This window comes from Myripristis murdjan, chromosome 4 (genome assembly GCF_902150065.1).
Source record: "Myripristis murdjan chromosome 4, fMyrMur1.1, whole genome shotgun sequence".
Taxonomy (NCBI): domain Eukaryota; kingdom Metazoa; phylum Chordata; class Actinopteri; order Holocentriformes; family Holocentridae; genus Myripristis; species Myripristis murdjan.
The window spans coordinates 13757655-13770826 of NC_043983.1; the positions used below are offsets into that span (position 1 = coordinate 13757655).

A 13172-nucleotide genomic window follows, 5' to 3' on the forward strand; every position below is an offset into this window, starting at 1 on the left:
ACTGCCATGCTGCTGTTCAAATGAATTTAATGTGGCTGCCTTACATACAGTCTGTTCAAATAACAGACCTTTCTCAGAGTACAGGATTCCTTCCCCTGCTTATTCTTATCAACTCAGTTGAACAAATCACATCAAAGACTTGACATGTTTAAGAATTATATATATTATACAGCCACAAAGGGTGAAACTCAATATATACAACATTCATTTTCTTATAAAAGACAAGCTGGATGGTATAAGGAGGACATGGGTCAAAGTCAAAAGGAAACAAAACACTGTATTTTAGACAGGTGATGAGGTAAATAACTTATGGCATACACAAAGTACACAACAAAGTTAAATACCTCCTTTACTTGTTATTTGTGAATAAAGGTGTTATGGACAGTTCCCAAGCAACTCCACCATCATTTACTTAACTGACAGTTTCCCTGACACTGATCGGTGTCCTTAATAATTACATCACCTGGATCTGATTCCGATCAGCCAAATGATAAGGGTATTTCTTCTTTGCCTGTGACAGATTCCAACTTTTTAGGAAGCAGTGTCATTTCTGGGGTTCATCCGAAAGTCAAACAAAGTTTCATAAATGTGAGATCCTCCAACGGTGTTCAGGTTCACTTGGTGAGGTCCTTCAGGTACTGCAATCCCTGATTTGTGTATTCACCTGCCCTTGTTGGGGCATCTGAAAGAGCTGAGATTGATGTTCGCACTCCTAGAATTACACAAGAAGAAAGAAAACAATGCCAGGGAATGAAACCTTACAATTCAACTTACAATTTATCAACTTTGACATCCATGCACCAAAAATACATGACATTCGATAACATTTGACATAATGATAGTGATTTCAATAATAAGCTTGGTCTGAACTAATGACACTGCATCTAATAACTGAAGAAAAAGTAACACAAGCTCATGACACTGCCCTCTGCCATTTAACAAATAAAAACAATAAAGCTTCTCATTCATTTCTCACCTGAGTTCCAAGCCTTAACAGGAGAGAATTCGATCTTTGGTATAGTTGGGAACTGAGCCTAAGAGGAGGGACCAACAGTTAGTTTGAAATCAGTGGAACGGGGATGTAAGTCATATGAACTGCAATATAAATACATTTGATCCTGACATACTTAAAAACAACCCCGACTGAGGTCAGATATTGTTATTTTGGCTTACTAGCAGGTAATAAGAAAAATACATTTATTTGTATGGCACTTTTCTCAGTACCAAGAGACACTTTACAGTAAAGACAAATAAAGTCACATGAAATAAACAATGCTACAAAAATGCAGATAAATAAAAACATTTATCGATATTTATCCACAGCATTGTGACGCAACTTTCTACCTCAGCATCTGGCATCATATGAAATAAAACTGCATCATGTGTATTACTGGGAAAACTTTTAGGCTTAGTGTACAGCTGCAACTAATGGTGGTTTGCATTTTTGATTGTTTTTTTTCCCCTCTGATTTAGTCTATGAAGTGTAAAATGTTATGACAAATGCTCACAGGAAGCTACCAGAGTCCAAAATGATGTATTAAGCTTACATCCCCTAGCCTGATGTGCAGCCAAAATAATAATTATTATTATTATTAAATTTAAAATATAATGAGTCACGTTGTTTGTACTCCCAGCAGTGAATGAAAACAACTGTGAAGAGCGTGTTTCTTATTGAAGTTTTATCTTCATCATTTCAGTCAGCGTGAGGTGGAGAGAGCCCACGTGAAGCATGTGCCCTGAGGCCCCCTGGTCCTATGATTTGGCCCCTCACCCACACTCCCACATCCTGACCGTCTGTAGATGTGCGGGTGTGAGCCACAATGTCATTTCAGACTCAGAATGATGAACATTTTATTGATCCCCGAGGGGAAATTGGCTAAATTCACAAGCGGTGTGTTGTCCTGAGCTCTCAGAACTTGTGACAGAACAAATGATCACATGTGCACTATGCCTGGCGCAGTCACAGGGGTGATGCTTGAGAAATGTTTTTTTACCTCACTAAAACGGGCATTATGGCTCAGAAACAGTGATGCCTGTTAAACAGAGAGTTGATATCTGACTAGAGGAGAGCTGAGGAGGAGTGACAAAGTTCCTAATACAGTTTCCATGGGTACGTTACAAATTATGATCGCCAAAAAAAAAAAAAAACTTTCCTCTGCTATAGGGCCCTCAGCTAACACGACCACACCTGTAGCAGTGCCAAAGCCAGTCCAGTTTATAGGACATTTGGTAGGGAAAACATGATTCCCACAAGAACTTTGATGTATAAGGGGGGATGAGTGGGAGAGGTTATGTTTTATTTAAAGAGCTATTAGGTACTCAAGAATTATAGAATGCCTGACACATAAACTTGGGTGACAATTTTTATTATAATCATGCTCCGAAGGTTTAAATTACATGGGTCAAATTGACCCCAACTGATGACAAATGTGGGTAAATCTGAAGGTAAAAGGAGGGTTAAGTCTGAAAGTCTGCAAAGGATGGGTACAGGCTTCTTTTTTTTCCGACCAGGTGATTTCACTGATCAGCTCCTCCTCTCTGCTTGAATCCGTGAAACCACCTGGTGTAGTTTTTGGTTGTGATGCAAACCTGCAGCCTTTCCCCTCACTATGGCACATAGTTGCCTACCCCTCTTCTGGGCACTCTTTCATACTTTCATGCATATTTGAGTTTTGAACATGCAGGAAAACATCATTTGCTGCACGAAATCCTACCAGATAAAACATGCATGGGAAATACTGACACTACTTCATTTGTTTTTAAAACTTCCAATAGCTAGTGCACAGATGAGGACAAATGTGCTCTTTTGCATTATAGCACGTTTCATCTTTGCAATCAGAGCACTAAGAGTTACCTCCAGCCCAAAATACTTCATCCACTCCTCCAGGGCAGGTGGCACTGCAGCTTTGGCCTTGGCCAGCACCTCGGAGCCCTGCTCGCTGCCGCCCAGGAGTCCCGAGTCATAGCAAACATAAAGAGCTCCTCCTGCGATGGTCACCTTGGTCGCCAATCTCCAATTGAAACAACAAGGGCACTCAGACAAATATCCGCTTTTGCATTCATCCTAAACTGTCTGACTCATCCAAGGATTGCTTGTCATAACACTAATTCGCGCAAGTTAGCGAAAGTCTGTTGTCAATAATGTAAGTTACACCTACGTCAAAGCTCAAAACACATACAATAAGATCATTTTGCTGCTCGGTTTGATGAATAACCAGGTATTTGGCAAAAATGCAGGGTAATGATGATATCTGTGAAGCGGCTGACTGGCAGCTAGCGTTAGCGTCAGTTAGCTGCGCGGCTAGTCGGCTAGCTAGCACCGCACCCTAAAGGTAACAAACTGAATGAAGAAATACTCACTTCACGAATGGCAAAACCCTTGCCGCCATTATCACAGCGGGTTCAGTATCTGTCACCTCTAAACCGCGTCTATTTTGCTAACGGGGGCTATTAAAGTCAGTACGCAGAGAAGAAACTGGACAACAGGGTAGCCGCTAACGACACTGAAGGACAACCCTGTGCACAAGGGTGGTGTCAATAAAGTTGTCTTTAAATCGGTGCTTTCAGAGACGCTGATTCGTCCCTCGGTCTGTGCGCGTTTCTTCCACCAAAAGCGGGTATGCGCTGTTTTTTGCAAAGGGACATTTATTTCTAGGTACAGACCTGTTTCGCTGTAGGTCGTGAAAACCAGCCCTTCCAAGGAAAAAATCATTACTGTAAGAAGTCCGACTTTTATGTCAGAGAAAAAGACCCCGCCTACCTCACCAATAAAGTTCAATAAACTCATCCTTATCTGGAAACCTTTTACACACCCCTCCATGCATTGTCCACAGAAAGAGAGTCGAGGGAGGCGGACGGCTGTTATATAAATGACCCTTGCTTCCCTCTTGCTCATACCAGACTTGAAAAATCCAATTTTGAGGCCCACAATCATTTTTGACGTCAAGCGCTCAAAATAAACAACCTGACACTTTTGCAGAAAATGAGAACTTTAACCAAACTCATTCTGGCAGGTGTAGGTGTTGCTTTCCTCGCTGTCAGGTGGAGTGCTCCCAGCTTTGATGCAGGTAAGGGAGATGCAATTTCAATTTAAAGTATTTTTGCACATTTTTCAGAGCGGACTGTGTTTTAACCATAGTCAGTAACATTTAAGTGCTTCATTTTAATGGTTAGATGATTCTAAGCGCAGATGAATGGAAAATGCCAAATGGGAATTTATTGGCAGGTGGTCGGATAGTCATGTGTTTTTATTATTTTAGTGTCATTCGCTGAAGTAGGCTACTGGTGACCAGAAGTAAAACTTTTTTTTTTTTTTTTTTTTTTTTAAGTATACAGGAAGGCTTTGTGAATTTAAAAAGTTTTATTATTCCTGTTACTTAAGGCAAGAACGCATAATAAGTAACCTATTTGTGCAAATGAACAGCTAAAAGTTAGAAATTAGTTAATATTCTAATTTGTGTTTTCATCAAGGTGAACAAGCTGATCCACAGATAGGCTTATGTAGATAGGCTTATGTAGAGACTGACTAATAGCACCACTTGATGTCTGCTGCACACTTTTTGGGCTGTATGTTATTTTAGTACATTTTTATGGGGGAGTTACCTGTAGGTACAGAATATTGTTCAGTGTCTTCTCAGTGTTTTTTTTTTTGTTTGTTTGTTTGTTTGTTTTTTTTTCCCCTCCTCAGTTTCCTCTCTAGGTTAATGACTGTTGGCAAGATATGGTATAGGAAAAGCTGGACAGGGTCAGGGTGGGGTGCTATAAATGTTCCCAGAATTATCAAACAAAAAAAAATAAATGGAGAGAAAAGAAAAAAAAAGTAAATGATTGAAAATGTTGAAATTAAACAGTGAAATCTCCCAGTGTAGTTTTTATTTGGAGTGAAAAGCTGCTGACTGTGATGAGCCCTCCATGGCTCACTGATACACAACACTGTAGCCACACCCTGTAACATTGGGGTTTGTAAATATAGTCACCAAACTTAATCTGCACACGTCCATTTTTTTTGTCCACATGAATTTAATTTGTGCCATGAACACAATTTTATTCTGTACCAGACATGGCTAAATTTTTGTGAGACTGGGCTGTGTGGCTAGAATATCAGACCACCACTGTAAGCAAGGCAGTGGCAAAGTCTGGGAGTGAAGTCGAGGTTTCTTGTGTTTATGTATGTGTACGTGTATGTGTGTGTATATGTATATGTGTGTGTGTGTGTGTGTGTTTCTTATACTGTGGAGGTAATGAGCTGGTGTCAGGCAGGTGAGATGATGAGGGATGCAGGGCAGGTGTGCTGGGGAGAGAGACAGACACGCCCTCGCCACAGACAGATACAGACGGTACAACACATCAGAAACATGACGGGAGCATGGCCGTGACCGTGACATTTCCCTTTGATCATTATGTATGCTACATTACCACACTATCTCATGAAAGTCATGAGTATGGTGGTGAAACTTTAATGCTCCCCTGGGGAAAGGAATGAGGAAGCCCCTAAACCCAGTGTTGCTAATTATTTATGATTTTCCCTACCATTTTTTGTGGTTATTGCCATGAAGAAATAAAATTAAATCAAGCAGAAATGAAAAAAAAAGAGAGAGCTACCTATATTTTTATCACATTGCAAATAGTTTTATGTTCTCTAAATAATACGATTAAACAGTCAGGGTGTAATTACATCCACTTTGGCAGTAAATGTGACCAGAGTCTTCTCAGTAAATACATGAACATCAAAGAACATATCACCTATCAGATGATTTTATGTGGCAAATTCTTGCTAATTGCAAATTCTTGGTCAAAGATGCCAGTGGGGGTCTTAAAAATGAACAAAATAAATAGTAATTGCAATTTCTAAAATATAAAACATTTTTTAAATTACAATTAGTTAATGCGTGTGTGTGTGTGTGGGTGTGTGTAAAATGCTCCAGCGTGCATGCACTGTGTGAGTGTGGCTGTCTTCTTCCCAGGTGTGCTGGTCTTCGTCCTGTGTGTGTCTGCTGCCACAATCGAGGCCTCCTACAGCCTCTTTTGTCATATAGTCTGCTGTTGTGTTTTCTCGCATTTGCTTTCTGACTGTAATGTTAGTAATGTGCTCAGTGGGTCGACACCTGTTGCCCACCTGTCTGGTCAGGAGTGGGCTCTCCTCTCTCTGTGGTTCCTCTCAAGATTTCTTCCATTTTGCCCCATTCAGAGTTTTTTTCTTGCACAGTATGAGGAATAAATCCAGGGGTGCTGTTTTGTTTGTCGTAAACATGTGGGCATGTAAATCCCTTTGAGACTCAAAACAGTAATACTGGGCTCTGAAGTTGAATTAGAATGTGATAATTACAGACAAAATGAGCATATAATGTCGCTTTGTACAGAGCTCATCCCCCATTAGCATTTCTCCACAACTGCCTTTTATAGCATTTACTTGGCAGCAGAACTTGTGGTCTGTTTTCTGGAACCATAATCTATATTACTGTATCTTTATTAACCATTATATGTGGTGCACAGTTCGAACTGTCTGCAGGGTTGATGTGGCCTTTTATTCAGCATCTCAGTCATATTTACCACAGGAATATGGGGGAATTTCTTCCCTGACATAGCTACAGACAAAACTAGCTGTTGTTCTTGTTGCAATGAAATGTTTCTGTACACGTTTGTTTTTTTTATTTCTGAAAAAATAAAGTTAATATATGCATAAATATATATAATTTAAAAGGAAATGGCTGAAAATGTGTTTCTTTTTCAAGAATATATTGTTTTTGAAAAATAAAGTACAGTAAATAGAAAGAAGCAAACACGGTGTGCAGTGTTCATGGATTTATTCTCTCCACATTTGTTTTTAGCCATTTCATTTTTTATAATTTTTTAAAATAAATTCTTTATTTTAATCTAGTTATACAACATATCCCAGATTTCCCCTTTTTGTGAATAGCCAGGAGGGGTCACCATGCTTCGGGGAGCTTCATTCAGTCATTTCATGAGCAAGACTTTCACTTAAGGGACTTTGTGTCCCAAGATGTGAAGGTCTAGCAGCTTTTTTAGAGGCTTTTTCCAAGGAAGCAAGAATTAAATTCCAGAAGAAGCACCAAATACTCGCAGTTGCTTCACATGAAAATGGACTCAAAAGCCAACATCAGTCATACTCTGGCTTAACTCTTTGTTACTGTCATCAACAACATCTGGATCTTTGCCAAAGTATTTCTCTGCTTTATGCATGTAATGTATTGATGTGTATAGTGCTTTGTGTTACAGTAGTTGTACGACCTGTGTTTCAGAGTCTCTGAGGGGGGCCAGGGTGCTGGTGACTGGAGCCAGTACAGGTATCGGTGAACAAATCGCATATCACTATGCCCGCTTTGGTGCCCAAGTCGTTATTACAGCGAGAAGAGCGAATGTGCTACAGCAGGTCAGTGAACCTCACATTGTTATGAATGCACTCAAGAGCTCACCCACTGTAGTCTGTCTTTTATAGTATTTATCAAAACCCAAACCAATACATGCATTAACAAACACACACTGTATGTGTTCACTGTATCATGGTTTCATACACTGCCCATCATCGCTAGTCAAAATGACATAACATTCACCAGAAAACCCAATAGAGCAGAATGAATGGATTAGGCAAGGTAAATAAAGGAGAATTCATAAATTGGTTGAGGTTTCTTTATGAAAGCCACCCATTCTGTGTGACGCCGACCTATAGGTGGCAGAGAAGTGCCTGAGTCTGGGCGCCCAGAAAGCTCTGTACATAGCAGCGGATATGGCCGACGAATCAGACCCCGACAGAGTGATCAGTTTTGCCGTGGACCAGCTGGGAGGGCTGGACTACCTGGTTCTCAACCACATTGGTCCAAGCCCGTTCAGCATGTGGGAGGGAGATGTGGATCACACCAAGTGGCTGATGAAGGTAATGCAGCCGTTGATGGCCGAATAACAAATAAAACAAAGGGGTTGTGCTGATATGCGTCTGTGCGTGTGTGTGTCTTCAAAAGGTCAATTTCTTCAGCTATGTTGAGATGACCTGGAAAGCTTTGCTGAGCCTTGAACAAAGTAAAGGATCTCTGGTGATAGTCTCATCGCTGTTAGGTAGGTTTGCCACATCATTTCATAGAGATGTTGATGAGCACGGACGCTGTCAACAAGTTATGAAATATGCTATCTGATATGAGTGTCTGTTGATATTAAGATTCATTTTATTTTTAAAATCCAACAGTGTTTTTGCAAAAAAAAAAAAAAAGATAAATGCCATTCTTGGAAAAAAAAAAAAAAAAATAAGTGACTATTGTATATAATGCTTCAGGTAACATAGTTTATGAATCCAAACTCAAAGTTTTGTGAAAAGCCATTACCACCTATGCAGTAGCATACAGTATGATTTTTTTTTAAAAAATATACAACATAATTTAATGCAATTGGAGATATATGCTTTTGCAAATAAACTGTTAATGTACTCACTATGAGAAATGTGATCTTACTCTGAATACAATGAGAAAAATAAAATCAATAGTTTTCCAAGCTAATTGATATTTGGTGTAGTTGGAAATGATACTGAATGTTGCTTCATGATGACCGGGTAACACAAATCATGAGATTGCGTTTTATTTTGTGACAAGTAGCCTCATTCTCTTGCCGATTATTGCTTGAACAAACTATGTAAAACAAGTAACCTTTGTCCTTTTTAGTGATAAATAAATTTGCCTTATAAAAATGTCCTTTAACTCTTTCATCTGATTAGATAATGTGGTGTTTTTTCACAGGTAAAATGCCCAGTCCATTTGTTGCACCTTACAGCTCAACAAAGTTTGCCTTGAATGGCTTTTTTGGGTCTCTGCAGCATGAGCTAGCTATGAAGAAAAGCAACGTGTCCATCTCCATATGTACACTGGGTCTTATCGATACTGAATCAGCTATGGAGAAAGTCAGGTGAGTTTACTATACAAATATTATTCACAGAATATCCAGTTATAGGCATCAACGAACTGATGATCACTCAATTTATAAATGATGAAATTATATCAATATATAGTGGAACTCTCGCTCATTAATATCCAAATTATTTAGATTTTGAGTATTTTCTGCCCATGGAAGTTGAGTTTAGTCTTCTTCCACATCCTAGGAGTGTCACTGACGTGCCAGCATATCCTGCCACAGAAGCAGCCTTGAACATCATCATTGCCGGAGCCACAAAACAGCAAGAGGTGTTCTACCCCTGGTTCACCTACACGGCTAGTCTTACCAAAGATTGGTTCCCTTCTGTCACAAACTATGTCATCCGGAACACCTACAAATACATGCCATGAAAACTGGTTATCCATAGCACCATTTTACATACTTTTTCCGTTTCAGGGTCAGCTACATGATACACAGCATGTGGCTATGTAACTGTTTCCAATGCTGTTACATCTCACTTATATTGAACACCGGTGTAACATCTTTTATTAGCATTGGCTCCATGGATCATTCTCACTGGGCAGTGTGTTTTTTATAACTGTGAAAAAAGATCGTCTTTATCATTGTCTTCCTCTTCGTAAATTAAGCTGTCGCAATATGAGTAGTTTTGTCTTACATATTTCACCCGTCCAGTTGCAAAATATTTTTTTTCCTCTGGCCAAATGGATCTTGTTACTATGAATAGCAGCCTGAACCTTGCCCTCTGTGTTTTTTTTTTTCCTCATCGTGCGTTGTAGAGAGGGCCGGTTGTAAAACGTCAACAGCACAGAAAATGTCATTGCTGGTGTTTATTTTATCTTGCCCTACTTACTGGTAAGGACAGGACCTCCGCTACACAGAACTCTGAATGTCCACACGATGGCAGTAGTGCCAAAGTAATGAGGAAAGATTGAACCATGACGAGTGTATCAGTACTGCTCCTCAGACTCTAGCAACAAGTGTAGGTTACATGGTGTTCCCTCTTCCACAATATACCAAATACATAAACATACCTTTGACAGTGATATGGTATGCTGGCTCAAAAACATGGTTTATAGACCTCTTTGCAGTTTTTGGACATGGTGGTGGTATATTCTGGAAGGAACATCCTCAAATGTAATATATCTATCAACATGTGCATTTATTTATCCGTCCAGTCAACAGCTGAAGCCCGTGGTCGGCAAAGTTTTTCTACTCAATCTCACATTCCCTGATTAAGCCAATTTAACAGTTTTAAACAGACTAAATTTTGTCATGTTCACATTTTGAATCATGAGTATTTTTTAATAGTTTGAATATAGTGAATGATGGTCTAAAATATGATATTTGTCCAAATAAACATTATGTTGACTTTAATTTGCCTCCACTTATACCTTTGTCCTCCATGTTCTTCACTCTTTTGCACCGTCATCCACCCCCTCTCCTTCACTATTCGTCTCTGCCTCATGCATTCTCCCTTCCTTGCTATAGCTGGCCACAGTCGGCCTTGCAGGCTTCCTACAGAGTGAGGCCTTTCTCCGTGGGGTCCTTGTGTCTTTGTCCATCATTCCTGTGAAGTGCTAAACTTAATCCATCATGGTGATCTTCTCTATTATAATTCAGCCCGGAGGTTGTGCCCTGCTGGCACAAGGCAGTGGAAGCAGTGAAATACACGCCACACACAACCTAATAATGTGCAGCTGAAATGTTGAGAGCAATTTCACCTGGATGCACATGCACCACTCCCCTACCACAACCTTGAATCTGAATTGTAAAGTTTTAGCATTTATGTATGCATGCTAATGACTATGCTTTTCTTTCACTGTGATGTTCTCCTCTAAGCCAAGGCTTTTGACAGATATGACCGATGGGGAGAAGTCATTCAAATAGATGTTGTCTTTGTCCCTCTCCGGGGACTATTTGAGAGGGTTGTGAAGATGGTAGAATCCCTCTGCAGATGCAGTGGAAATAATCTCTCTCTGCTGCTCTCTATCTCTCTCTCTCTCTCTCTCTCTCTCTCTCTCTCTCTCTCCGTATCACCCACACAAATATGGTGGGGCCTCCTGAGGAGGGAAGCAGGCATGGCTTGGGAGAGCAGCCAGTAACACCTGCAACAGATTAGTGCTCCTAATGCTAGGTAATAAATCCTCTCACCCTCCTCAAGCATCTCCATCTCCACCAAGCATGGAGCCCAGGCTGGGGAACAGCCACACACACTTAAAACACTGACCGTAACGTGTGTGCACATGTGTGTGTGCCGTATATGTAGTATATATGTTCGCCAAAATCCTCATTCATATATGGATGTATTTATTGCCCATTAAAACCTCTTGGTTGTGCCATGCAATGCTTTAAGCAAGACTACACTCTGCTTATACAATCACTATTTTATTGTTTCAGTGTCTTTAGCTTTTTTAGTAACAAAGTCATTTTTTTTTCTTGTTCAAACAGGACTCCAAACAAGCCTTTTAGGTTTTCTTCCTCTCCTGCACTGTAATTGCTTTCTTCATATTATATGTATTTGTGTCTTCATTTTTGTGCAAGTCAACTAAATGAAAATAGCCAGGTTTTATACTAGCCTCTGAAATATTTTCATTATGGCTACAAACAGTCAAGATGAAGAACAAAGCCGAGGTTTGGTGTTTTACTGAGTACACACCTGCAGGTCTGCTCAGCCAATTAGACTGTGCATTAAAGAGGTTTTCATGGAGAACAGAAGTTGAATGCAGTTTCAGTATCCATGATATTACATTAGTGAAGCATCATGATCTTGACAGATAAAGAAAGGCAATCTGTGTATGCGCCATATTAGTCTACTCAAATGGCATGCAAAACAGGTCTATAACCTTTCTTTCCAGATAACATATGTTCTCTGTTTCATATTGCTCCATGGCGTTTGCTGACACAGCAGAAATGTCACGTTTCAGGCCATAAATAGTCACCCATCCATTGAAATAGTACAGTGTACCTCAACCATCATGCGCCAATCTCAATTTATGGTCCTGGCTTGCCCTGGGTGTTTGAGCACAAAGGACAGTGCCTCACAAATCTCCATCCAGCTTTATTCACTAGGTAGGCCTAGTCTGAGCACCACGCAAAGAACGGCCTTGGTGTACGCACGTGCATTCCTGCTTTCATGTTCGCTACCTTGTGTGTGTGTGTGTGTGTTTGTGTGTGCGACATGTATCATCCATTTTGTAGAAAATGGGTTAGCTACTGGTGAAAATGGGACCCATGAGTCTCCTGTGTGAAGGTGGAAGAAAAGATGATAAAGAGTAAATCATGGCAAAGAGCTGACATACAAAATCATAGCTGTATGGTGGTTGGCTATATGGTTTGGGTTGTCCCACACATGAAGACCACATGGCAGTCTAACCCCACACCATCAGACAGTGATGCAGCGGTATCTTAAAGGCTGGAGTTGGTAACTCCTTCGTTTGTATCTGATTCCGATTTTCTCACTGTCTCTTTACGTTATACATTAGGTTCAAATGTTGATCTGTGATCCTGGGAAATTAATTTTGTTTGTGTTTTTGATTACTTTGGAAGCTACAAATAGTACAAACTGAGTTACTGTATATAGTATGTAAGTACAGTAGCTTGAATAATTATATTGAATAGTACAATGATGTTTGAATGATATTGCAGGAGAAGGCTAATATTAAGCAAAAAATATATATAAATATACACCTTACACCTTTTTTAATACAAATTTTACAAGATGTAAATGTTTTATGAATTCAAGGTCTCAGCCATTTATTGGCTCTTTGCATCAAAACTAGTCATTGATCTTTTGTGAGCAGATTAAGTTGGAAAAGAATGTTAATCTTCCTGAATACCAAGCTTGTGCATGACCTCTGAAAAGTTTTCACAAAACATTGAGCTATGATAACAAAAGGACAGAGCGAGTGAGAGGGCGAAAGGGGGAGAGAGAGAGGAGAGAAAGAAAGAGACAGAGAAAGGGGGACAATATGAAAACCTATGAAAGGGAGCGTCAGTGTGAATAAAAACAGTGTGGGTGTGAGAGGTGGCTGAGGTGGCCCTGTGGCCCCTGACCTCCTTCCCCCAGCTCCATTCAGAGCAGCACAATGGTTGACACCTGTGTCCTTTCAATACTGGCACTATTATTATTTACATCAGTCAGTGGGGGACAGAGGGAGAGACAGAGAGAGAAAGACCAGGGGTGCTGTGAAGTAGAGGAGCCCCCTCCTCCACACACACACACACACACACACACACACACACATACACACACACACAGGTACCTTCCTCCCTCTCTC

At 40.1% G+C, this 13172-nt stretch overlaps 2 protein-coding genes across 2 annotated transcripts; one reads left to right on the forward strand and one right to left on the reverse strand.

The window, feature by feature from the left end:
- Positions 1-10: 10 nt before the first annotated feature.
- On the reverse strand, positions 11-3594 carry micos13 (mitochondrial contact site and cristae organizing system subunit 13). The gene is made up of 4 exons (XM_030049160.1): positions 3361-3594; positions 2855-3011; positions 977-1034; positions 11-712 (listed from the first exon to the last, which is right to left on the reverse strand). Exons 1-4 carry the CDS (start codon positions 3387-3389, stop codon positions 615-617), a joined length of 342 nt encoding a protein of 113 aa, XP_029905020.1. The 5' UTR covers positions 3390-3594; the 3' UTR covers positions 11-614.
- Positions 3595-3662: 68 nt separating this feature from the next.
- Positions 3663-10269, forward strand: hsd11b1la (hydroxysteroid (11-beta) dehydrogenase 1-like a). Its single transcript, XM_030049157.1, has 6 exons — positions 3663-4067; positions 7260-7390; positions 7688-7891; positions 7977-8070; positions 8742-8907; positions 9101-10269. The coding sequence occupies exons 1-6, from the start codon at positions 3983-3985 to the stop codon at positions 9282-9284; spliced, it is 864 nt and encodes a 287-aa protein (XP_029905017.1). The 5' UTR covers positions 3663-3982; the 3' UTR covers positions 9285-10269.
- The last annotated feature ends 2903 nt before the right edge of the window (positions 10270-13172 follow it).

Excerpts from the sequence above, each read along its gene's own strand:
- micos13 (XM_030049160.1), bottom strand. The coding sequence starts at position 3,389 with ATGGCGGCAAGGGTTTTGCCATTCGTGAA. Across the intron at positions 3,012-3,360 it reads AGGGTTTTGCCATTCGTGAA|ATTGGCGACCAAGGTGACCA; the intron begins GTGAGTATTTCT and ends TTTCAATTGGAG. Across the intron at positions 1,035-2,854 it reads TGAAGTATTTTGGGCTGGAG|GCTCAGTTCCCAACTATACC; the intron begins GTAACTCTTAGT and ends CCCTCCTCTTAG.
- hsd11b1la (XM_030049157.1), top strand. The coding sequence starts at position 3,983 with ATGAGAACTTTAACCAAACTCATTCTGGCAGGTGTAGGTGTTGCTTTC. Across the intron at positions 7,892-7,976 it reads ACACCAAGTGGCTGATGAAG|GTCAATTTCTTCAGCTATGT; the intron begins GTAATGCAGCCG and ends TGTCTTCAAAAG. Across the intron at positions 8,908-9,100 it reads TCAGCTATGGAGAAAGTCAG|GAGTGTCACTGACGTGCCAG; the intron begins GTGAGTTTACTA and ends TCCACATCCTAG.